Below are 21,981 nucleotides of genomic sequence, written 5' to 3'. Positions count from 1 at the left end.
CTAAATTTGATTTAAATAAGACAAATAAAACTGAAATTCTTATTGTCTTTGAAATTGTTGCAAAACATTTAAAAGGAGATAGATCGTTAAAATTGTAGTTTAAGTTTAACGGAAAGCCAGGTTTCCAACCCATGGCTAGGCGGAAGAAAAAGGTTGGGCTGTAAAGCCAATAGGTTTTGCTGGATTTTTTAGGGACTTCACGGATGGTCGAAGGCACAAACCATCTGGCAACGCCGAGCAGGAAAACAGGAAATCAGGATTCCCTTCCCACGCAAATAAAAGAACAAAGGATGAGCAAGATCCCGGGCAGCAATCTGGAGTTCGTCCGCGAGGAGGACTTCGTAGAGTACTACGTGTTCCCCAAGATACCGGACAACGTTCAAGATGAGGCCGCTCTGCGCAAACTGATGGTTCAAATTCGCAGCGAAATCTCGGCCATCGTGAAAGAAAAATCCATGGAGCGCAGCTATCTGTGGCACAAGGACGAGTTCCAGCTGCAAATCCGAATGGGCGGGGCCGAAGAGCGCTTGCTGAACGAGGAGACAAACCCGGAGGAGGAGGCGGATTTGGGTAAGCCGCTATAAATAGCCATATTTGTGCATACTAAATGCATTTTCCATGCCCCGCCCAGGTGACCTCCCACCCCATTTCCACGGCGTAACCCACTACGGCGACAACATCAGCGATGAGTGGTTCGTCGTCTATCTGCTTTCGGAGATCACACGTGCTCGCGGAGATTTCATAGCGCGGGTCAGCGATTCGGATGGGGAGTTCCTGCTCATCGAGGCAGCTGATGCCCTGCCCGACTGGGCTACTCCGGAGACCTGCGAGCGGCGGGTGTACCTCGTCAATGGCTGCCTGCAGCTCCTCCAGAACTCCGCCGCCAGCAGCCAAGACAAACCGATTACCATGGCTACGGCCGTACAACGTATACGAATGAATCCCACCCTGTATCGCTGCTCGCCGCAGATCCAGTCCTGCATTGATGTGCGGCTTAAGGAGTACCAGATCGCCCAGCCGCACTTCTCCATCCACCGCCAGGTTCTGGAAATCCCGCGCAGTGCTGCTCAGCTGCTGAAACACCGGCCACGACTTCTCTCCTCGGCAGTGCGAGCTTTCTGCGAACGGGATTCGCTGGATGTGAAGGCCCTCCGCACCATGCGCTATTTCCCACCCGAATCCGTGCGCGTGCGTACTAACGTGAGGTTCACCCGTTGTCTGTACGCCATGCTAACCCACCAGTCGTATCTCCCCGACCGGCGACTTGGGTGGAATCTCACAGATCCCTTAAACGAACCAGAGCGATTCAAAGAACAACTGCTGGGCGTCAAACTGGCCAGTGGTCTAGAAATCCTGGCCACGCAGGCCAAACGGCTGGAAAGCCAGAAATTGGAGGAGACGTCCGCCTGGCGCTCGTATCAGCGCAGCCTACAAAGCAAGGGTTATTTCCGGGATAACGTCGAGGGCAGTGCCGAGTACAATGAGCTGCTCAACAAGGCCAAGGACTACTTCCGCGGCAACCAGGAGCGCTTTCGCACAGCTTCGCGTGCAGGCGCCGAAATCCTGGACCTGTTGCTCCATCCCGCGGAGGCCGCTTTGCAGGAGCTGCGTGACGAGCAGAACAATCTACAGCCCAGCGACTCGGACGAATGGCTGAACATCAGCGCCGAGGATCTGGACTCCATGCTGCAGGATCGCTACGGACCCAAAAAGCTCTACAAACCGAACGGACAGGTAAATGCCGAGGAATTCACAAAGCAGCTGTCCGAGTTTCTCGACCGACAGTCCAACTACGAGGGCATTGAGCATCGCGACCACGGGGAGCCGGAGCTGGACTCCGACGACGATGAGCCGCCACCGCAGGCCAAGACCTCCTCGGGATTGGGGGCCAAGGTTAAGAAGAATGCCTCCATGCGGAAGGCCTGCCAGCGTAACTCGCTTATCCAGCAGGAGGAACCGGACAGCACCCATGTGCGGAACTTCCTGGACTTCGTCATACCCGAGGACAACTGGGACTCCACCTCCGAGATGAGCGACTATGCGGACGAGGACGACCTGGAGGGCAATCTGAACGCCCTCTCCGGCGGAGGCAGTGTTTTTCCACTGGACCGGCAGATTCAGTCTTACATGGAGCAAATGGACCGAGAACTGGCCCAAACCAGCGTGGGAAAGTCCTTCCACGGCAAGAAAAAGGCTGCTCCCCAGGCGGACGAGGACGATTTCGATGATATTGAGGACTTTGAGCCAATCAACATTAATGTTAATACGCTGCGCAACATGATGGACAGTTACCAATCGCAGATCGGCGGCGCAGGTCCCGTCTCCAACCTTTTTAGCGCCATGGGCGTTGGCATGTCGGCAGCTGGCGCGGATCAGGACCCCAAGGACATTTCCGAATCGACCTTGTAAACGGATTTACAGGAATTAGTGTTTAGTCTTAAGTTCATTCAATAAACGTAAATGTGAATATTTGATTGTAATTTAAAAAGAGTATTTTTATTTAAGCTACTTTTGATGACTAATCCTTTGATGCAGGCACAAAGTTTCCATAGTCGCGTCTGACCTTCATGGGCGGCTCGTTAGGAGGATCATTGCGCTGATTGTGGTCGTGGGAGCGCTTGTAGCCCCCAGATCCAGAGCCCAATCCTCCGCCTCCTTCATAGCGATCCCGACGGTCGTTGCGCTGATTATGGTCGTGGGAACGCTTGTAGCCACCAGCGCCCGACCCTCCGCCTCCTTCATTACGATCCCGGCGGTCCCTGTGCTCGAATCTGTTGTTCCGACGGTTGTCTGCGGGTTAAAATGGGTGAATAAGTTATATATAGTCTGAGCTCCCTGGGACTTACCCCTGAAGCCTCTGTCTTGGTTGTGGTTGTGGTATCCGGCTCCTCCTCTTCGCTGCCATCCCCTGTCGCCTCCTCCCCGGCGATGTCCGTTGTAGGGACTGTACCGGTGGCCGCCACCACCTCCTCCGCCGGAGAAACCACCACCTCCTCCACCACCGCCGCCCCCTCCGCCTATCCAGTTCTCCACAATTGGCGGTTCTGGCAGAGGTTTGCTGCAGTGTGCCATAAACTCCGGATCGTCGTCTGTGAAGCGATCTGCAAACTCGATTTCGCACGACTCAAGGAAGTCTACGTCCCTTTCTACTAGACGGTTTATTTTTCTATTCGGATCGACCATTTTTCTGAGATATCTTCCAATTTAATTTTTCTAGATTTGGTTTTCATATGTTTTTATGCTGGTGCGCCCAACAGCACTTTAGTGCTCACTAAACACAGCTGGTGAATGCGTTCAGCACATTATTAAGGCGCTTTAATATTCGTTACTATAACATCGGTTTTGGTAAATGCTCAGAATAGTGGCTCTTCTGAAAAAACGGTCAAATGTCGTAATATGTGTGTTTTTAAATCTTATTCACTAAAAAATACAAAAACAAAAAGAAAAAAATAGCATCCACCATTAAACACTTTTGCTAAACGCACCCATTAAGGAAATGTGAATGCAGTATTTTTGATCTCACCATAATGCGGTCACACTGCTCGGTGCACAAGTGCGAGGAAGTTTTTCCGCGGAAAAATGTCATTAATTAGCCAGACAAACAAATCCCCATGCTTGGCCCGCCACCAGTAGAAAGCAGAATATGTCCCCGCCTCGTTGTCACAGAGAATCACGGACCACAGCCCTCGCGAACGCCCAGAATCCGGAGGAGCAACACCGCGGAAGGAGCAGTTGCCCTTGGATATATTACTAGCCATGGAGCAATCAGTGTCCGCTCGCTGGCTGCGACGCTACCGCGCCTTTTTCCTTATCCTGCTTCTCATCGTGGCCATCCAGCTGTTCCTGGCATACAAATCCTTGGACATTGTAAGTGGGGGCTCCGGATCCGGGTTCGATGCGGCTGAATCGCCCGGCAGTCCACCTCCGCCACAGGCCCAAGCGCAGGAGCGGATCCATCCGCCCGCCAGGACCAAACTGACCGCCCAACAACTGGGTTTCCAGCCGGAATGTGACATCCTCTCCAGAGAGGCCATCTCCGCCCTGCAGCGAGCCAAAACGAAAGACTGCCGAGAACATATCGCGCACATTGCTTGTGCCATTCAAGCGGGACGCTTCTATGCTCCGCAACTCCGGAGCAGCTGTCCAGCGGGCAACTACACGGCCAATGTATCTCTTGGTTGCTACAAGGACGAGAAAGATCGCCGTCTGCTCGCCGGCTATTACAGCAGCTCTAAAACCTCAAATTCGCCGGCCAAGTGCGTAGAGCTCTGCCTCCAAAGTGGCTATCCCTATGCTGGTGTGCAGTACGGAAGAGAGTGCTTCTGCGGTTTTGATACGCCACCGAGTGCGGCAAAATTACCGGACTCCAGCTGCAACACAAAGTGTCTTGGGAACGCCAAGGAGATCTGTGGTGGTTTCTATGCCATGAACATCTACGAGACAGGCATAGCCAGTGAGTACTGTAGATAGATTGGATTCGCTTTAAGTACACCAAGTTCTTTACCATGATCTAATTTTATCAACATGTTATGCCTTTTTTTAGTTTACAATCAAAACTTAATCACAATAGTATTCTTATCAGTTTATGCATTTCTAAAACACTCGCCTTCTCTCGCAGAATTCAATGCCCAGGTGGCGGCCACCTCTCCTCCGGCGGGAACGAAGCGCGTGCGGATCGCATTTCTGCTGACGCTCAACGGCAGAGCGCTGCGTCAGGTGCATCGACTGCTGAAGGCTCTCTATGCTCCGGAACACGTATACTACATTCATGTCGACGAGGTGGGTCAACGGCCGGAACTCGGCAATTAAAGAGCGCTCAATTAATTGCGCTAATTTGCACAATTAACACACTGACGGCCAAAATAGTTGACTACTGAAATGGATTTATTTATGGTGCTGTAAACAGCGAACCAGCTAGATCAGAAATGCCATGAGCTACTTGGTTACTGGTTGTACACTATCTTGTTTAATACGTAAGCACTGACAGGCAGCAGTTAATTTACATTGTATACTAATTGCTCGGTCTAAGGTGATATATAAAAATGTCTACATTGTTGCTATAGGCTACATTTAATTTTTATAGTTATCTGCTGATTAGGTTTTAACATGCAATCATTTGTTTTTTTTTTATAGCGCCAGGATTACCTTTACCGAAAGCTGCTGGAGTTAGAGTCCAAGTTCCCCAACATCCGTTTGGCCCGCAAACGATTCTCCACAATATGGGGAGGAGCCTCCCTGCTCACCATGTTACTTCAGTGCATGGAGGACCTTCTGCAATCTAACTGGCACTGGGACTTTGTGATCAACCTGAGCGAAAGCGATTTTCCAGTGAAAACGCTTGACAAGTTGGTGGATTTCCTGAGTGCGAATCCAGGAAGGAATTTCGTTAAGGGCCACGGCCGAGAGACGCAAAAATTCATCCAGAAGCAGGGATTGGACAAGACCTTTGTTGAGTGCGATACGCACATGTGGAGGATAGGAGATCGCAAGCTGCCAGCGGGAATTCAAGTGGATGGAGGAAGCGACTGGGTGGCGCTATCACGTAATTTCGTGTCTTATGTCACACATCCCAAGGAGGACGACGAGCTACTGCAGGCTCTTCTCAAGCTCTTCAGGCACACCCTTCTTCCGGCGGAGTCCTTTTTCCACACGGTGCTTAGGAACACCAAGCACTGCACTAGCTATGTGGACAACAACCTGCACGTGACCAACTGGAAAAGGAAGCAGGGCTGCAAGTGTCAATACAAGCACGTGGTGGATTGGTGCGGATGCAGCCCGAATGATTTCAAGCCCGAGGATTGGACTAGGCTGCAGGCCACGGAACAGAAGTCGCTATTCTTCGCACGAAAGTTCGAGCCTGTAATAAATCAGGCTGTGCTGTTGCAACTGGAGGAGTGGCTCTACGGACCGTACACCAGCGAGTATGCCAATCTGCACGGCTACTGGCAGTCGCTGTATCACCATGAAGATGTCCATGGATCGGGCGATGATTTGGCCAGGAGCATTGGGGACAGCGTAATGCGTCTTTCAGCTCGTCAGGCTAAATTGGATGCCCTGGAGCTCATAGAACTCACCCACTACCTCCACCGGGACCAGTACAAGGGATTCCTGGTGCGCTATAGAGCAAGAGGATCTTCTGGGAAACCACTTCACGTGGAGACCCGAATTCGTCCGGTGCAGCAAGGAAAGCTGGCGAGGAACGCGCGCTTTAGCAAGAGATTACGTAACTTTGAGGTCTCGACGGACTTCGATCAGAAGGAACAGGTGGCCCGAAACTTTGGCAAGCTTTTGGGCCCCCAAAGCGACCTGCTTCTTAGCTATACACTCCAGGCATCTGCGGATTCGGCCGTAGAGTCCCACTCCTACAACCTCACCCTGCTGTGGATCGACCCGCTGGGTCGCCTACAGGACTTTAACGAACTGCATATCGAGGATTCCACCAGCGATGTGATAAACCACTCGAAAACCTTGCTCAAGCATCCAATCACCCCCGGAATCTGGACCACCAAGTTAATAGGCCGCAACTCAATTTATGCGCAGCTCAAGTTCCTGATATCGCCACTGGCATACTTCAAAGGATATCCCTTAGAGAAATCGTCAGAAGCTGCTGTGCTCAACGCTGGATTGGCCGTGGCGTTGCCAGAGGATTTCGAAATGCCTGTGGAGTGGCAGCAACATCTCCACACGGACGACGAGCAGTTCACCATGCGCGAGGAATCCCTAGCGAAGGGACGGATGGTGGGACAGGACCTGCACAGCTGGATTGACGGACTGGTAGCACAGTTCTTTCAACTCCGCGAGAGCTGCGTCGTGGAGATGGACTCGGAGATCTCTCTGCCCCTCTGTAGCGAGGTCGCCTGGAGTTCACTAGCCCCCGATCCAAAGAGCGATGTGGATGCTCTGCTCAAATGAGCCCTTGCCATTCATTACTTTTGTTATTAATTCTCTAGTGTAAATACTCGCCAAGATCTAGATGCCGATCCACAATTAACCAATTTTTTATAGCTCCTTTTTCTTCTTAACGTTTTCGTATAGATTGTTGTGATAATTGTGAACTTTTAAGCGCCATCTTGACTCGACGCGGAACTCCGCCGCTCCAATTGTAATTTGATTTTTTTCAATAATAGGGCATAGCATTTTTGATGTAGTTAAGTTAGTTAGGTTTGAACGCCTTGTAAATACGCAACGCACTGGACACCAAAAGATCGCATTGCAGCCAAAAATCGTGGAGGTTATCCGGAGTTAACTCTGTACATAAGGTTAGCTAGACGCAATTCCTTAACTAAGTCATAAGCTAGGGCACCACCAGATAGCAATTGAATCCGTTGTATTCACAAAGTTTCTTCGATTTTTTGATTCACATATCAAGTTATCCAAAATAAATGAGCAATTCTACATGTACTAAAAGCGGTCGTTCAATAATTCATTCTGCTTGAACACACGCCCCTTGGTGGAGCTTTGGGGCCGGAATTCCAGGTATTTGACGTATTCAGTAGGTTAGACTTAAGTAGACTTAAAGCCAAGGCTATTTGTACTGCCGTTCGCTGCTGGCGGGCAGCTTAGATGCAAAGATCCTCGTCTGGATCCTCCTCGTCGAAGTCATCGTCGGCATCGGGTGTGTAGATAATGTTGCCCTCAGAGGGCTCGCTGGTGCTGGAACAAAGGAAACAATGAAATGGCTGTTTTCAAGGATCATCGAAGCAAATTGCTTACCGTTCATATGGCAGGGTCAGTGCATTACGGGCCACCACTTCGTCCTCGTCTAGCTCTATTTTGAAGGTGCTGCTGGCTGGTTCTGGCGTTTGCTCTTCCTCTGGTATAGATTGTTTGGGTGATACACCTTCAGGAAGTCCTCCGTCCAGTGGCGTCACTTGAAACTGGGTTTTGCTGACCTGGCAAGAGAAGCGCCTGTTGGACACTCCGCCACCCGGCTTGCGGGCTATCAGTGAAAGTAGTTTGTCCGATTCCAGGCGAAGGACCAACTCGGCAAGGTACTCACACCCAGCCAAGATATAGGCGGAATGGGGATGCTGCAAGTGCTGTGGGGATGCCCAAATAAACACCCGACGCACGTGCTCTGAGCGACGCAGTCGGTTTATTAGGCCAAATATAAAGGCGGGCGATTGGTAGCACAATAGGTCGGCCAAAGTGGGCAGGATGATGTTAAATCCGGAGGGCTTTGATCCTGCACTATCTGCATCCTGGTCGCCGGTTTCTCCCGCCGGAGGGTTGTTATTGTTGTGGTTGCCGCACTCGTTGATCAGCGCTTCAAAGGTGGCCTCGTGCTTCAAGGTGACGCCAGTGGGCAGGGATTTGATGGTTTCCGCACCCTGTCCCTGTTCATGCAGCAAACTTTCGATGAACTTGAGGGCAATGCGCTCCCGATTTAGCTCATCTGTTGGGCAAGCAGATAAGTGGAGGGACTTGGTAATTGGCAGGCAATCGGGGTGACCTTTTTAGACTCACCTATTACGAGGACCACCTTTTGTTTGGTCACCAGCAGGTTGGAGAGCATTTTATCAGCATTTATTGTGAGATTATTTGATATTTTTATTTATATTGTGCTTTATAATGAAGCTTGATGAAGTTAAAGCTGAGGCGTTAGGGTTTTAAAGCTTTGTTGAGTCGGGCACACTGGCGACGCATGCGAAATCAGGGCTGGGCTGTGTACGGTTTTGATTATCAAGTTGAATTAAATACTTTTTATCAACATTGAAACCAAAAGCAGTATGACAATTTATTTTTTTTAATAAGCAAGAATTATAAATTAAATATTTTTTAATTTCAAATGATTGGTACTAATGATTGAAACTGCAGCCCTGGCTGTCCCGCTTTTTTCCAAATGAGTAAACAGACAAAAACAAAGCGAGGAAGCGGTTAAAAATATCAAGTTACAGTTTAAAAACCTTTAATAGTGAAAGTTTAACCTTGCCCTTGTCATGGTTATATTATATCAATTTCTTTGAATATGCCGTCCTTCAGTTGAAGTAATTGGGATAATGCTGACGTAGTAGAATTTGCACAGTATTTGTTTCTCTTTTGTTGCCAAAATACATATCTCTTTGTACTTGTGCGGTTCTTTTCTTCTCCGTTGAAATTGTGACTATTTGGAATTATTCCAAATTAAATATAATTATTCAAATAAAAACTTGAGTATACTTGGTAAGTTTATATTACATATTTTGTATTTAAGCCACGTCTGTAAACGTAGTTAACAAATAAATAGAATCCGGTAGCGGCTTTTCATTAATATCCAACAAGTGGTTTTTCTTAGTAGTGTGCGTGTGTTTGAAAGTTTGTTTGCATGAGTGTTTGTGTTTAGTTCCGTTCTGTGCTTCCAGGAAAAGCTCGTGGAAAAGCCAAATGGAAGGGCCCCCAAAGGGAAAGGGGCGGGACATTGGGGCTTTGACGCCCACACAGGCTTTGCAGAATTTTCACGGCTTTTCCTCCATATGGAAAACACAGCTTCCTGCATTTAAAGCAGTTCGTTCAACAAGTAAAGTGCGTAGAACTCAAAGCAAAAGAAAAATCGCGTATTTTTTCAGAAAAACCTCAGCGTCAAGTCTTTAATATAAGACTTTTTTATTGAGTGCTGAAGATAAGCGAGTGCGATATTAAAAAATCATTATCTGAGCAGGGCGAAGCATCATCGAGTATACGCCATGTTGTTCTCTTTGGGTGAGTCGAGTTGCACATACAGTCCAGCTTCCTTAATTTGAACTTCAACAAGAAAAGTATTAACAAAACTCTTTATTGTGGGAACTTTCACTAGTATAAGTAAAAATATCCCTTATCTATTAACACCACCGGATAAGACCAAGTAAGATATATGTATATCTGTCTCACTAAAATGCGTACTTTAACACCTTTATGATTCCTCGATACTTGTATAAAATAAGTTCAACTTATGCTTACCCAACTGCATTTATCCAATTTATATGCATAGAACATTAAAGTCAAAGTCGCAATTGAAATGCGGCTCAGTGACAATAGTTTGAATAGACCAGAGGAATGCAAAATGCAAAAAAAAAGGCATCAATGCACCCCCTTTTCCCACCAGAAAGGAACAAACTGGTCCGGCATACTAACCAGCATTGCTTGGCACCCAACCCCGCTAGAATCCGCACCAAAAACCAAACAATTATCCACACCGAATTAAACAATATGTGCGATATCGCATGCGAGAGATTCGCGTGGGGGCAAAAGCTCTTTTAACCATCGCCGGGCGGCGGCTAAAAACTTTAAATTCAGTTGCGCATTGCACGCCGAGGTGTTCGGTTGTTTTTAACCAGAGTGTGCCGTGTTTAGTTAGAGTAGTTAGCTACTAGTGTTTTGGTGTGCTGTGTCTTTGGGCAATTAACGCTTGCCATTATTGCATGTGTCTCTGTTGTGAACCATTGGCGAACTATTGATTAATCAGTGCACAGACCATGTCGAAGGACTCGGACGTGGAGCAGGCGACGAAGCCGGAGGGTGGAGTCATTCAGCAGCAGCCAGCAATTCCAGAGGAGCAGCCAGGAGCCACCACTCCCACAACAGTGTCCACCACGACCACGGTGATCGCGGTGACCAATGGGGAGAAGCCAGTGGAGGTGACATCAGCCTCAGTAGCAACTGCAGCAACTCCAGCAACACCTGCAACAGCAGAACAAGTGCAACCTGCAACAACCATTGCTGGCATTGAATTGGCCACACCAACGGCAACGTCAACATCAACAGGTAGACGGTGAATGGCATTGGTTTTCGGCTGCGAGTTTGATTAGTGCCAAAGTAAAACCAACAAGCTGCCACCAGCCGCAAACAGCCGAGTGTTTAGTTTTAGTAAAAGTTAAAGCAAAACGCACAGCAAAGCAGACTGCGAAGCCTGCCACCTCTCCCCGCTTTTCACCGACCCACCATCACGATCGGCCACTAGCTGAATTTCACTTTAGTTTTCCAGACTTTATTTATTTTGTGCGCTTTTCCAAAGTCGTCATATTGCCCGGGTTTTACTTTCTGTGCGCCTATGTAGATTGTTTCTTTCAAATTTTGCGCACGATCTGCTGCAACGCTTTGCTGGCCAGCGTCTTTTGGCACGCCCACTTAACCCTAATAATTAACAGTCATAATCGCAATTAATGCGCCAATTAATTTCCTTCGCCCAGCCAAGAGCCCAAGTCAACAAACGCACTCAAATTGAAGAAGTTCAAACCATTGAATAACTGAACAACGCGTGGCTGCTGCCAGTTACCAGCATTTATAATTACGACTTGGCAGCCACAAATGTCTCTGGCCCACTTATCAGCCAATTTACAAGCTTACACCTCGCAGGCTGGCTTATTTACAATTCGCTCGAGTTGAAATCGAAACATCATTTGCATACCAAACTTCAATTAGGGCGGCTGATAGAGGGCCCTTATCAGGTGCATCTGCACCTCCAAAGTTTAGGAGCACGGGAATAACTTACAATTTATGTAACCAAAATGTGTTTTTCTCTAAAGCGCAAATTAAAATAAGTTTTCAGCAAGGCTAAAAGAAAATTTTTAATTTTTGGCTTGAGTTTGTGCTATTTATTTTTTCCAGGCAGACTAATGTTTTTATTTGCCTTTATTTTTATCTTATTTATCTCGAAGTCAAATATTTGGCCACTACCCGCACTTTCAAATGTGTAGAACTTTTAATTTATTAAATGTTCGGCAGTACAACATCAAACGAGAGAAACTTGCACGATGCTATTTAAAGCGATTTAGTATCAGATGGTTATACTATCTCGAGAACAGGTTGATAACACTTTTTTTGCCTGCCAGACAGATAAAGTGCGGCGAAAGCGCTCCGCTTGCACAAATTATGTTGGGTAAACAGTCGCACATGTTTACCCATAAATTAGCCAAATTAAACCTGATGAAAGGGGTTTAACCCACTCTGTGGGTGTGTCCGACTGCCTGGGAACAGGGTTTCCCCATAAATTTCACCCCAAGCGATATTTTAGGATCTTGTTTACGGCAGTATCGTATTGCCGGCGACACAGGAACTGTTTGTTTTCACAACAAATGCAGCTGCCAGTGAAACGGATCAGATGTACGGCCATAAAGCGGGTTCAAGGGAGCTTACATGTACCGAAAACGTCTGGTCATGCGTTATCAACAAGTGTTTGGGGGATATTTTAATCTTTGTGCACGGACCCCAGGTGGAAAATGTAATTGGGCAGCGGTTACGTACGAAAAGCCATAAACCAAAAACATGGAATTTATATATGAGTGCTCGAGTCCCCCTGCCCAGCCCCAAATATCACCACTCTTGAATGAGCTCAGCGATTAGATCGCTGAGAATGCGTGCTATGCGTAATGGGATCTATTTATAACTCATCCCAACCGTTTTCTTGGTTTTTCAGGCAGTGGTAAGGCCAATATGGATCCAGCACTGATCAACTTCAAGGTGCTCTACGTGCTGACCCAACTGTGCGGCCTGACGATGATCGTCCTGGTGGGCACCTGGATCGGCCAGCACTTCGGTGGCCTGGGAGGCACCGCCAATCCCAAGCTGGAGTTCAACTGGCATCCGCTGTTCATGACCATCGGCTTCATCTACTTGTACGGCAACTGTGAGTAAATGCAGCGGAAGAGGTGCCACTGCAGCAGTTGACTCCGCTCCCATTGATTAACTCCATAATGGTAATCCCACAGCCATTCTGATCTATCGCGGTTTCCGCACCACGCGCAAGAAGACACTGAAGCTCACCCACGCCGGCATCCACATGGCCGCATTTATTTTGACGGTGATTGCCCTGAAGACGGTCTTCGATTCGCACAACCTGGCCAGTCCGCCCATCCCGAATATGTACTCCCTGCACTCGTGGCTGGGTCTCTCGGCGGTGATCATCTTCTCGCTGCAGTATGTGGCCGGATTTGTGGCCTTTTTGGCGCCGGGATTGAGGGAGAACTACAGGATCGCCATGATGCCGCTGCACATCTACTTCGGACTCTTTGGCTTCGTTCTGGCCATCGCAAGTGCCGTGATGGGTCTCACCGAGAAGGCCATCTTCGCCATGTAAGTGCAAGTGCTTTATAGATAAAACTTTGAACTGAGATTTATCCCTTTCTTTAGCACAAGTCCACCGTATTCCACTCTGCCGCCTGCTGGTGTCTTGGCCAACGTGATCGGAGTGCTGTACGTGGTTTTCGGAGCGCTGGTTGTTTACCTGGCCACTGAACCCGCCTACAAGCGCAAGCCAATCCCCGAGGACACCGCCCTACTCAATTCCAGTTCTGCCAACGAGTAAGAACTACAAACAGACCCAATCATGCTTACTTAAGCTCAAAACTGTGCACAAAACCAAACGAAACCGAAACCTGATCACACGGATGGTGCTTTTGCTGTCGGAGACGAAGACGCGTGTATTATCTGTAGCAAGTACATAACTTAATGACTATGTATAATTCCGATCTATCCACATACGTATACTTGGATCACCAGTTGTGCAAGGATTTCAGCGAGCGCTCAAATCGAAACGTATTTAACCTCATGAAGAACATTTGCTTTGAACTGTACGATTACATCTGTCTATGTGTGTTATGTATGCTTAAATAAATCTATATTAATACAAGTCGCCGGTGATGAGGATGCCTCCCTTTTGGCGCTCCAGTTCCGACTCCTCCTCCAGCTCTTCTTCCTCCTCTCCCCCGTCGTCCTGCTCCTGTTCCTGATCCTGTTCTTGTTCCTGTTCCTCTTCCTGTTCCTCAGAGGTGGAGGACTTCTGGGCATCAACGTTCGGTGTAAATGATAAGGTGTCAGTGAGCGTGCTCTTGAAGCTTTTCGCACTCATGCTCTGCTGGTCGTGATCGTGGAAAGCCATATTCTGATCTATAGCCACCAGGTATGTGGGCACCTTGCCCACTCCCTTGACTTCCGTGTGAGCCCGGTAATTGCAGCGGATATTGAACTGTCGCAGCACCTTGGCCGTGTGCCGTGTCACCTGGATGTTGTCCAGCAGTCCAGTGGAGGTCATCCGCGAAGCCATGTTGACGGTATGGCCCCAAATGTCATAGTGGGGCTTTGATGATCCAACAACTCCTGCCATCACGGGTCCATGGGATATGCCTTAAAAAATAAGTAACGTATAAGCTCAAGGTATTCCGAATGCAGTTTAGTTGATCGCACCAATCTTGAGGCTGCCCTCCGAAAAGGAATCATACTCGGAAAACTCAAAGTTGTAACGAATATCGTACATGATGCGCAACAAATCCAAGGCAAACTCGGTCATCACCAGAACGGAGACATCCTCCGCTTGAGCAAAGGGCTGGCTGACGGCATCCCCACTCATCTCATCGTCCTCGGTGCTTCCAAAGTGTACAGTTAGTACTATACAAAAAAATTATAATAAATTTAAAAGAACAAAAGTATAAACCAATAAAGTGAATTTACCACTAGATCTGCGTTTCCCTTCAGTTTCAGTGTCGGGTTGAGCGACTGGAATGTCGATCGCGAAGTCGGTGTAGTGATCCACCTCGAGGCCACAGGCTGCCATGTAGGTCCAGTCCATCACCTTTATTTTCTCAATCTTATACCTGGATTGGTAGTTAACCAACAGGTCGTCGAAACAGCAGATGATCTCATGCAGAATCCGGAGACTCGCCGTGTCCGCATTGAAGTTCTCGATGGAGGCGAACATGACGGCCACCTTGGAGAAGTTTTCGTAGTACAGCTTGTCGTTGGGCCGCCGCACTTTGTATACCTCAGCCACATGGGACGGCAGGATATTGGCCATAATGATCTTGATGGAGCGCAGCTTGTCCTGCGTCTGCTGGTGCGCCTCCTCGTAGTAAATTCGCATCCTAAACACAGGGGTAAGTGAAATATAAAACTATCTTAACTCACTTAACTTACAGATAGGAAACCTTTTTCATGTAGTTGAGGTGCCGTTCTCGGAGCACCAAGACAATGAAGAATGCCAGCACGTACCAGGTGTGGGCATAGTCCGCCTTGAGACCCAGATCTGTGGTCTCCGATCGCTCAAAGGCGAATCCGTAGTAGAAATGAACGGTGCCCAAGTGAAGACCAACAATAACGAAGCCCATGATCAACTTGAGCAAGAACGGACAGCCCATGATGACAAACAGCAAACTCAGCACAAGAATCACACAGTAAGTCACAGACTAAAATGCTATGCCTTTAAAGATAGAATTTTATGTGGTTAATTTCTTACCCAAGGTTCCAAGCAATCCGGAAAGGCCCTTTGTTCATTCAGATGCGCAGTAATTATTTTCATCTCCAGCTTAGCTATATCGCAAGTAAACTTTAAACAGATTGTATAAGTCGGAATCGGATTTGTGTGAACAAAATACATACAACTGTCAGCGAGGACATCAGATAGAGTAGGAGCAGCACCACAAATGCCAAAGGAACCCTTACAAACAGCGAATCCTCGATGCGTTCCGATGCCCTTAAAAGCCAGCGACTCAGGAAACACGATGGCCGCGACATGGGTGAAAGTGACTTCCTTTGCAGGCTAAGTTTCTTGTAACCAGCCAGAAAGCACAGAATAAGCAATAGGAACAGAATTCCCAGCATCACAAGCAAATTAGAGAATTTGGTTCTAGCGTTTGGAATCTATGTTTCAGGATCTGTAGTGAATTGTTCAAGTGATAAAGACCCACGTTCCGATCCAGTTGATGCACATGATTGCGAGTCCGACAAAGAACGCCCACAACATGGAGTACTTTATCATCAGGTCCGGTGTGTTTTGGAATCCCCACTCCCTCTTCCAGCTGCGAAACACCCCGAGAAAGAAGTGGGCTCGGGGGTTCAGCATCAACTCCCGGTTCTTCTTGACCGGTTTGTTTCTCTTGAACTTGAAGAAACTGCGACCCACCACCATGTGCTCCACCTCCCGCCTCAACTCGCGCTGCGCCCTGATCTGGATATCCTCGTAGACGCCGCCGTAGCTCGATCGAGCCGAGGCGACGGAGGCGTTGCTGAACTCGGTGTCCAGTTCGCCGGACTCCACGGGATCGGGCAGTCGGCTGCTGACCAAGTAGGTGCGGATGTTGGCGTGCTGCAGAATGGGATCGTTCTTGGCCGCCTCGGTTCCCTCCTTGAACACATAGTGCTCGTCCAGCATGCTCAGTGTGCGCTGGGATACGTGGACCAGTCCCGGCATTCCTGACGTCTCCAGCCGGTTGGTGATGTCCACGTCCTTCGACCAGATGTCAAACTGCCACTTGGTGTGCCCGATAATGCCAGCGAACACCTCGCCCGAGTGCACCCCGATTCGCAGATTGATGTCCAGTTCTCGCTGGTTGCTGATCTCCTGTGTAATGCGGATCATCTCGAGCGCCTGGTCCACGCAGCAGGAGGCGTGGGCGGGAAAGTAGTTGGGGATCCCCGCCACACAGTTGTAGGCATCGCCCAGGAACTTGATTCGCATCGCCCGATTGCGTTTGGCAGCCAGGTCGAAGTTCACGAACAGGTCGTGCAGGATCTCCACAAGCTGCGGTGCCTCCAAAGTGGTGGTCAGGTGGGTGAAGTTCACCATGTCGGCCACCAAAATGGACACCTCCGGGTAGGGTTCCAGAAAGAGTTTTCTATAAAAGAAAACAAATTATAAAGGAACTAGCACATGCGGTCAGAAAGTTAGTATTTCCAAATAGTTTACCAGATGTTCAAGATCTATTATCTGATTACCTTGTGCTGGCTTTACGTGGAGTAATATCGTCATCCTGATCTTCCATGCGGTTGTCGATTTCCTCGAGCAGAGTGCGTATCATTCTGCGTGGAAGGATTGACTCCAACAAAGCATTCTCCTTCTTCATTACGGTCTACACAAACCGAATTATAAAGTATTATATTATAATAATCTATTATTAACATTAATATTATATTATTATAAATAAGGATTTACCTGGTAGACAATGTTTTGGTACAGCAACTGGTACTGACTGAGTATCGCTCGCCGGAGCTGGTACTCTCGAATCATGATGAAGTACGAAAAGATGAGGTTCAGGAAAAGAATATAAATCGCATATGAGCAGAGCAGGGCAGCCGAAATCTGATCGTTAAGGTATTGCATCCATAAAACGTAGCCGATATAAATTATGGAGACAGAGAAGCCCAGAATATATACTCCGTAGCCCTTGATGAACGCTATGGGTAGAGCCATGTAGACGCAGACCAGCACTATGTGATCGTAGCAGGGAACAATCGGGTAGACGGAACCAATGTAGAGGGCCGCCAGAAGATCGGAGAGAATGTCTGCGCGGGAGGTTCACTTGGGATCAGACAGGCAGTTAAAGTATGGACACCTTACCCATTAAGGTTATCAACAGGGCCATCACCCAGGAGATGACCAAGTTAGTAGTTGTTTTAGCGTCATCGTCCATGCTGCCCAGCATAATAAATGGAGTGAAAAACATTACCACAAAATAGGGAATCAATAGAACCAGTGCGAGGTTCTGAAATCAAGCTTCTAAAGATTAGATATAAAAAAAATCATGCGAGCTAACCTGAACTAAGCTGAGCACCATTATCACATGGAAGATCATAAGGATTTCTATGTTCGCTACCATGCGACCAACATTCGATGACATAATGAGCTCCCTATAACGAGAGCAGGCCAATTCCAGACGCAGATTTTCGCACTTGTTCTAAACTTGGGGGTTGATCAACTGAAAGCCACCTAAAATGGTTGAGTGATCTACCTTTAAATGCCGCCACTCCAGACCCTTAATGTTGCTCAGTGAGCGGTAGGCCACCACATCTTCTTGGTAGTAGGGAGACTCCATTTAGAGGCTTTGAATAAATCAGAGGGTGAATGTTCTAGAGATGAAAACAATTTTATTTCGCAACAATGTTAATTTGACTTATAAGGCTAGGAATAAAGCTGGCCCAATTTAACCTTCAAACTTTTCTTTTTTTTTTTTAGGGGTTTTTCTTTCTTTCTCATCTATAAGTTCCACGGAAATCAGGCTGTCTTTGGATGAATCGTTAATCTTGTAGTGTTCCTGAAACTGCAGTTTCTGGTCCAAAGCCACCAGGTAAGTGGGTACCTCGCCCACGCCCTTAACATACGTCTGTCCCCGGTAGTTGCAGCGGATGTTGAATGTCCGCAGAATCTTCGAGGTGCTCTTGGTCACGTGGATGGCATCGAGCACTCCGGTGGAACTCATCCGTGAGGCCATATTCACCGTGTGGCCCCAGATGTCATAATGCGGCTTCGAGAGTCCAACTACACCAGCCATTAGGGGTCCATTCGCAATGCCTGTCATTAAATGTTCAAGAAAATAGAAAATAAAACTGCAGATGCAGTTTACCTATTTTCAGGCTGCCGGTCACCCTGGAGTTAGCACCGAAGAGCACATTTTTAGACCGGATTTCGCGCATTATCCGCAGCAGATCTAAAGCAAATTGAGTCATAACCAAGATGTCTTCATCCTTTTCTGCAGCCCCGTTGAACTCTTCCTCATCGATTGGTAGAGAACGCACAGATGCTAAGGATTGGTTCTGAGTAGCTAAGAAGTAGTTAAGAGATAAAGAAATTTACATGACTTTTGGGAATTCTCCGATTCTCGATCGGACGAAACAGGAATAATTATCGCAGGGTCAATGTTGTGGTCTACTTCTAGGCCGCAGGCCACTATGTACGTCCAGCCCATCACCTTGATCTTCTCGATCTGGTTCCTTGATTGGTAGTCGACCAAGAGGTCGTCAAAGGTGCAGATGATCTCGTGCAGAACCCGGAGCCCCGACATATCCGACTCGTAGTTCTCGATGGTGGCGAACATGACGGCCACCTGGGAGAAGTTCTCGTAGTACAACTCGTCACTGCGGCGAGGCTCCTTGAAGACCTCTGCCACGTGGTTGGGCAGAATGTTGGTCATGATGATCTTGATGGAGCGAGATTTGATCATGGTTTCGTGAACTCTCTTCTCGAAGCACACCCGCATGCTAAAGAATATATTGTTTAACTATCTCCCAATAAAAAATAAGTAACACACTTACAAGTAGCTGACTTTTAGGAGGTAGTTGAGGTATCCTTCGCGAACGGTTACCAAGATCCAAAAGGCCACCACGTACCAGGTGTGGGCCAGGCTCGATTCCAAGCCCACGAAGGTGGTTTCCGACCTTTCGAAGGCGAATCCGTAGTACTCGTGAACCGTGACCAAATGTAATCCCAAAATGGTAAGACCGACGCACAACTTGATGAGGAGTGGAACACCGATGATTATCAATATCAGACTGAGCACCATGACCACTGAATAAGTGATTTCCTTTTAAGTAAAAAAAGTTTAGTTTCGATAATTAAGTGTGTTTTCCGAGATGCCCACCCAGGGAAAGAAGCAAAACATCCTCGGCTCTAAGTCGTGCAGCTCGGAGTCTATGATTTCTACTTCCAACTTCGCTATGTCACAAGAAAACTGTGTGAGGTGAATTTTTAAAGCGGATCTGAAATCTGAGGAAATTACAATACGCACCACTTCCTGCGAGGACATGACATACAGGATGAAGAGCATTGTCATGGCCAATGGAACGCGGAGATACACCGACTGCTCGATGAGATTGGAGGCCTTGATTAGCCAGCGAGTGAGGAAAGAGGACGGTTGTGTTGGCGGGGTAAGTCGGCGACCCAACCAAAGTTTCTTGAAGGCAGCCAAAAACAGGACGAACAGAATTATTGAAAAAAACATAATTAGGGTGGGGTAGTAAACAGCATCGATCCTGGGGAAAAACAATCAGAAGCCTCTTCATTTATAAATCTCCTTTCCTTTCTCACCCTTGAATCATATTTACGCAAAGGAATGTGAATCCAGCATAGGCCACCATCACCAGGCTGTACTTCATCATCTGATCCGGCCGCTTGCCAAAGGACCACTCCATTTCCCAGCTGCGAAAGATGGTGAAGAGGTAGTAGGTGTTCACGTTGAACTGGTACTCTTCGTCGAGGTCCTTTTCTTTATTCTGCCGCTTTGTCCTAAACTTGCACGACTGCACTCGGTTCACCGGTATGTGTTCCACTTCGTTGACCATTTCGCGCTGAGCCTTCCGAACGATATCTTCGTAGTCGTTGCCGAAATAGAGTCGGTAGTCCTTCAAAGAGAAGTCGTCGTCCTCGAATTCCTCCGACTCCACGTAGTCGGGAAGGCGACTTTTTATCAGATAGGTTTCAAGATTGTTTAGCTGCAGAACAGGATCAACTTTGGCCGTTTCGGTGCCATTCTCATACTCGTAATAATTGTCCAGTAAATTGAGCGTCGTACTGGACACGTGGACCATCCCGGGAAGTCCCGAGGCTTCCAGTCGATAGGCGATGTCCACGTCCTTCGACCACACGTCGAACTGCCACTTGGTGTGCCCGATGATCCCCGCCATGATTTCGCCCGAGTGCACCCCGACCCTCACCTCAATCTTGTGGCCGCGCCGCTGGCTGACTTTTCGGCTCAACTCGATCATGTCCAGAGCCATGTTCACACAGGCGTTGGCGTGGGCGCCGAAGTAGCTGGGAATCCCGGTGACGCAGGTGTAGGAGTCCCCCTGGAGCTTGATGCGGGTTGCCCGGTTCCGGTTGGCGGCCAAATCGAAGCTGCTGAAGAGCTCGTGCAGGGTGGTCACCAGTTCCGGCACCGCCATTGTCGTGGTCAGTCGCGTGAAGTTCACTATATCCGCCTCCAGAATAGAAACCTCGGGGTGGGGTTCCATAAACAAGAGACTGGGAGAAAGGGGTTTATCCAGCTTAAGTATCTAATTTAATCTGATTTCTGATACCTACCGAGTCTTCGAAAAGGGCACTAAATTATTTGGATCCTCTTCGATGTGGGTGGTGATGGCATCCTGCAAGGTGCGGGCCAACATTAAAGGCATAATCGAGTGCAGAAGGGCCTTCTCCTTCTTCATGGCCACCTGGAAAGAGCGTTACCTGAAAGATTACTAAATCAAGACCATAAGCTCTTACCCACCTCATAAACCATGTTCAGGTACAAACTCTGATAGCGAGTGAGAACAGAGCGTCGCAAGTTGTACTCACGAAATCCGAGGAAGGATACGCACATCAGGTTCAGGAAGAGGATGTACATTACGTAGCCAACAAGCTCACCCAGTTTGTGCTCGCTAATCTTCAGGAGCATCCACACTGCGTACACAATGTACACCAACGAAACCACGAGGCCCAGAATGTGAACCCTTTCGTTGCCCAAACAGCCAATCGGCAACATCAAGTAAACGAGGACGATCGCCACGTGATCGAAGTTTGGCTTCAGCGCAGAGTTCAAGTAGAGCGCCGGAATCAAGTCTAAGTGGAAATAGCTTTCAGATGATGGAAGTGGGATTCCCTAACTATTCGCAAACCCGTGGTTATAAGGAAAAAGGCCACCAGCCAGCTGCCCAAAATGGCCGAGCGGTGGTAATGCTCGTTGTTGGGATCCCTGCTGGCCAACAAGAAAAGTGGAGTGAGCAACATGACCGCCAAATAGGGCAGCACAGTAATCAAATTAATATCCTGCAAAAGGGAGTAACAAGTCTGGGAAAGCCATCTTTACAGGGTTTATAAGCATCCTTACCTTGACCAAGCTGAACAGCAGAATCACGTGAATGAGCATCAGAAGTTCGACGACAATAATGACTTGGGGCACTAGGGCAATTGAGAGCAATTGGCCGAGTCGTTGGTAAATGCCCTCTAGTTTCAAATCACGACACTTGTACTGGAAGAGAGATATAAATATTATAACCCTTTCTCTGAGACATGTCTATACCCGCAGGAGCTTCCACTCTAAACCCGGCATATCGCTCAGCAAACGAAAGTCCATCACATTTTCCTTGTAGCCCGGGAAATCCATTTCGGTATATTATCTACAGAAATATTTATATTAATATTTATTGCCTATGTGTACAATGTTTAGACGTAAAAGTAACGAATAATATGTTCGACTTAATGTATGAGTTTATGAGTTTACGAAAACTGTCAAGAATGTTGTACAGACGAGCTTTTACTTCAGCGCAAGTGAACATTTTTACTTT

The 21,981-nt window shown here is 47.9% G+C and overlaps 7 protein-coding genes across 12 annotated transcripts; 3 read left to right on the top strand and 4 right to left on the bottom strand.

Annotated features, from left to right (window-relative positions):
* The first annotated feature begins 108 nt into the window (after nt 1-108).
* LOC108099488 (protein ecdysoneless) lies at nt 109-2,487 on the top strand. The gene is made up of 2 exons (XM_017203052.1): nt 109-570; nt 632-2,487. The coding sequence occupies exons 1-2, from the start codon at nt 204-206 to the stop codon at nt 2,407-2,409; spliced, it is 2,145 nt and encodes a 714-aa protein (XP_017058541.1). The 5' UTR covers nt 109-203; the 3' UTR covers nt 2,410-2,487.
* LOC108099536 (RNA-binding protein cabeza) lies at nt 2,470-3,458 on the bottom strand. Its single transcript, XM_017203113.2, has 2 exons — nt 2,847-3,458; nt 2,470-2,790 (listed from the first exon to the last, which is right to left on the bottom strand). Exons 1-2 carry the CDS (start codon nt 3,181-3,183, stop codon nt 2,519-2,521), a joined length of 609 nt encoding a protein of 202 aa, XP_017058602.1. The 5' UTR covers nt 3,184-3,458; the 3' UTR covers nt 2,470-2,518.
* A 63-nt stretch (nt 3,459-3,521) lies between these two features.
* Nucleotides 3,522-7,407, top strand: LOC108099479 (xylosyltransferase oxt). The gene is made up of 3 exons (XM_017203041.2): nt 3,522-4,453; nt 4,619-4,779; nt 5,134-7,407. The coding sequence occupies exons 1-3, from the start codon at nt 3,757-3,759 to the stop codon at nt 6,910-6,912; spliced, it is 2,637 nt and encodes an 878-aa protein (XP_017058530.1). The 5' UTR covers nt 3,522-3,756; the 3' UTR covers nt 6,913-7,407.
* Nucleotides 7,311-8,630, bottom strand: LOC108099528 (elongator complex protein 5). The gene is made up of 3 exons (XM_017203100.2): nt 8,467-8,630; nt 7,714-8,395; nt 7,311-7,653 (listed from the first exon to the last, which is right to left on the bottom strand). Exons 1-3 carry the CDS (start codon nt 8,513-8,515, stop codon nt 7,560-7,562), a joined length of 825 nt encoding a protein of 274 aa, XP_017058589.1. The 5' UTR covers nt 8,516-8,630; the 3' UTR covers nt 7,311-7,559.
* Nucleotides 8,631-8,842: 212 nt separating this feature from the next.
* On the top strand, nt 8,843-13,582 carry LOC108099499 (plasma membrane ascorbate-dependent reductase CYBRD1). 4 transcript variants are annotated; one of them, XM_017203064.2, is made up of 5 exons: nt 8,843-9,162; nt 10,428-10,719; nt 12,371-12,580; nt 12,663-13,026; nt 13,084-13,582. In XM_017203064.2, the coding sequence occupies exons 2-5, from the start codon at nt 10,431-10,433 to the stop codon at nt 13,256-13,258; spliced, it is 1,038 nt and encodes a 345-aa protein (XP_017058553.1). In that variant the 5' UTR covers nt 8,843-9,162; nt 10,428-10,430; the 3' UTR covers nt 13,259-13,582. The 4 variants fall into 4 exon arrangements, with proteins under 4 accessions (XP_017058553.1, XP_017058577.1, XP_017058569.1 ...); XM_017203088.2 differs by lacking the exon at nt 10,428-10,719 and having other exon boundaries at nt 8,844-9,162; XM_017203080.2 differs by lacking the exons at nt 8,843-9,162; nt 10,428-10,719 and adding an exon at nt 9,474-9,678.
* On the bottom strand, nt 13,464-17,813 carry LOC108099454 (adenylyl cyclase X E). Of its 2 annotated transcripts, XM_017202999.2 has the most exons (12): nt 17,673-17,813; nt 17,478-17,618; nt 17,282-17,426; nt 16,877-17,226; nt 16,660-16,793; nt 15,633-16,559; nt 15,325-15,571; nt 15,182-15,271; nt 14,863-15,131; nt 14,401-14,810; nt 14,137-14,337; nt 13,464-14,076 (listed from the first exon to the last, which is right to left on the bottom strand). In XM_017202999.2, exons 1-12 carry the CDS (start codon nt 17,754-17,756, stop codon nt 13,574-13,576), a joined length of 3,501 nt encoding a protein of 1,166 aa, XP_017058488.1. In that variant the 5' UTR covers nt 17,757-17,813; the 3' UTR covers nt 13,464-13,573. The 2 variants fall into 2 exon arrangements, with proteins under 2 accessions (XP_017058488.1, XP_017058497.1); XM_017203008.2 differs by lacking the exon at nt 17,673-17,813 and having other exon boundaries at nt 17,282-17,355; nt 17,478-17,563.
* On the bottom strand, nt 17,787-21,833 carry LOC108099466 (adenylyl cyclase X E). 2 transcript variants are annotated; one of them, XM_017203020.2, is made up of 12 exons: nt 21,717-21,833; nt 21,525-21,665; nt 21,313-21,463; nt 20,925-21,256; nt 20,738-20,868; nt 19,745-20,677; nt 19,446-19,689; nt 19,299-19,388; nt 18,973-19,241; nt 18,515-18,918; nt 18,285-18,461; nt 17,787-18,232 (listed from the first exon to the last, which is right to left on the bottom strand). In XM_017203020.2, exons 1-12 carry the CDS (start codon nt 21,798-21,800, stop codon nt 17,865-17,867), a joined length of 3,324 nt encoding a protein of 1,107 aa, XP_017058509.2. In that variant the 5' UTR covers nt 21,801-21,833; the 3' UTR covers nt 17,787-17,864. The 2 variants fall into 2 exon arrangements, with proteins under 2 accessions (XP_017058509.2, XP_017058518.2); XM_017203029.2 differs by having other exon boundaries at nt 17,787-18,199.
* Nucleotides 21,834-21,981: the final 148 nt, after the last annotated feature.

The sequence above is a fragment of the Drosophila ficusphila genome, unplaced genomic scaffold, assembly GCF_018152265.1.
Source record: "Drosophila ficusphila isolate 14025-0441.05 unplaced genomic scaffold, ASM1815226v1 contig_286, whole genome shotgun sequence".
NCBI classification, from domain to species: Eukaryota; Metazoa; Arthropoda; class Insecta; order Diptera; family Drosophilidae; genus Drosophila; species Drosophila ficusphila.
The sequence above is the reverse complement of the archived record's forward strand: the minus strand, read 5'-3'. Positions and strand labels throughout refer to the sequence as shown.

Coding starts and splice junctions, on each gene's coding strand:
- LOC108099488 (XM_017203052.1), top strand. CDS start 204: ATGGTCGAAGGCACAAACCATCTGGCAACGCCGAGCAGGAAAACAGGA. Junction 571..631: donor GGAGGAGGAGGCGGATTTGG/GTAAGCCGCTAT, acceptor TGCCCCGCCCAG/GTGACCTCCCACCCCATTTC.
- LOC108099466 (XM_017203020.2), bottom strand. CDS start 21,800: ATGGATTTCCCGGGCTACAAGGAAAATGTGATGGACTTTCGTTTGCTG. Junction 21,464..21,524: donor TGCTGTTCAGCTTGGTCAAG/GTAAGGATGCTT, acceptor TCCCTTTTGCAG/GATATTAATTTGATTACTGT. Junction 20,869..20,924: donor ACCTGAACATGGTTTATGAG/GTGGGTAAGAGC, acceptor CGCTCTTTCCAG/GTGGCCATGAAGAAGGAGAA.
- LOC108099536 (XM_017203113.2), bottom strand. CDS start 3,183: ATGGTCGATCCGAATAGAAAAATAAACCGTCTAGTAGAAAGGGACGTA. Junction 2,791..2,846: donor CCAAGACAGAGGCTTCAGGG/GTAAGTCCCAGG, acceptor TTTAACCCGCAG/ACAACCGTCGGAACAACAGA.
- LOC108099454 (XM_017202999.2), bottom strand. CDS start 17,756: ATGGAGTCTCCCTACTACCAAGAAGATGTGGTGGCCTACCGCTCACTG. Junction 16,560..16,659: donor CCACGTAAAGCCAGCACAAG/GTAATCAGATAA, acceptor TTTCTTTTATAG/AAAACTCTTTCTGGAACCCT. Junction 14,811..14,862: donor ATGAAAAAGGTTTCCTATCT/GTAAGTTAAGTG, acceptor CCCTGTGTTTAG/GATGCGAATTTACTACGAGG.
- LOC108099479 (XM_017203041.2), top strand. CDS start 3,757: ATGGAGCAATCAGTGTCCGCTCGCTGGCTGCGACGCTACCGCGCCTTT. Junction 4,454..4,618: donor CTACGAGACAGGCATAGCCA/GTGAGTACTGTA, acceptor CTTCTCTCGCAG/AATTCAATGCCCAGGTGGCG. Junction 4,780..5,133: donor ACTACATTCATGTCGACGAG/GTGGGTCAACGG, acceptor TTTTTTTTATAG/CGCCAGGATTACCTTTACCG.
- LOC108099528 (XM_017203100.2), bottom strand. CDS start 8,515: ATGCTCTCCAACCTGCTGGTGACCAAACAAAAGGTGGTCCTCGTAATA. Junction 8,396..8,466: donor AAAGGTGGTCCTCGTAATAG/GTGAGTCTAAAA, acceptor CTTGCCCAACAG/ATGAGCTAAATCGGGAGCGC. Junction 7,654..7,713: donor CTGACCCTGCCATATGAACG/GTAAGCAATTTG, acceptor CCTTTGTTCCAG/CACCAGCGAGCCCTCTGAGG.
- LOC108099499 (XM_017203064.2), top strand. CDS start 10,431: ATGTCGAAGGACTCGGACGTGGAGCAGGCGACGAAGCCGGAGGGTGGA. Junction 10,720..12,370: donor GGCAACGTCAACATCAACAG/GTAGACGGTGAA, acceptor TTGGTTTTTCAG/GCAGTGGTAAGGCCAATATG. Junction 13,027..13,083: donor GAGAAGGCCATCTTCGCCAT/GTAAGTGCAAGT, acceptor CCCTTTCTTTAG/CACAAGTCCACCGTATTCCA.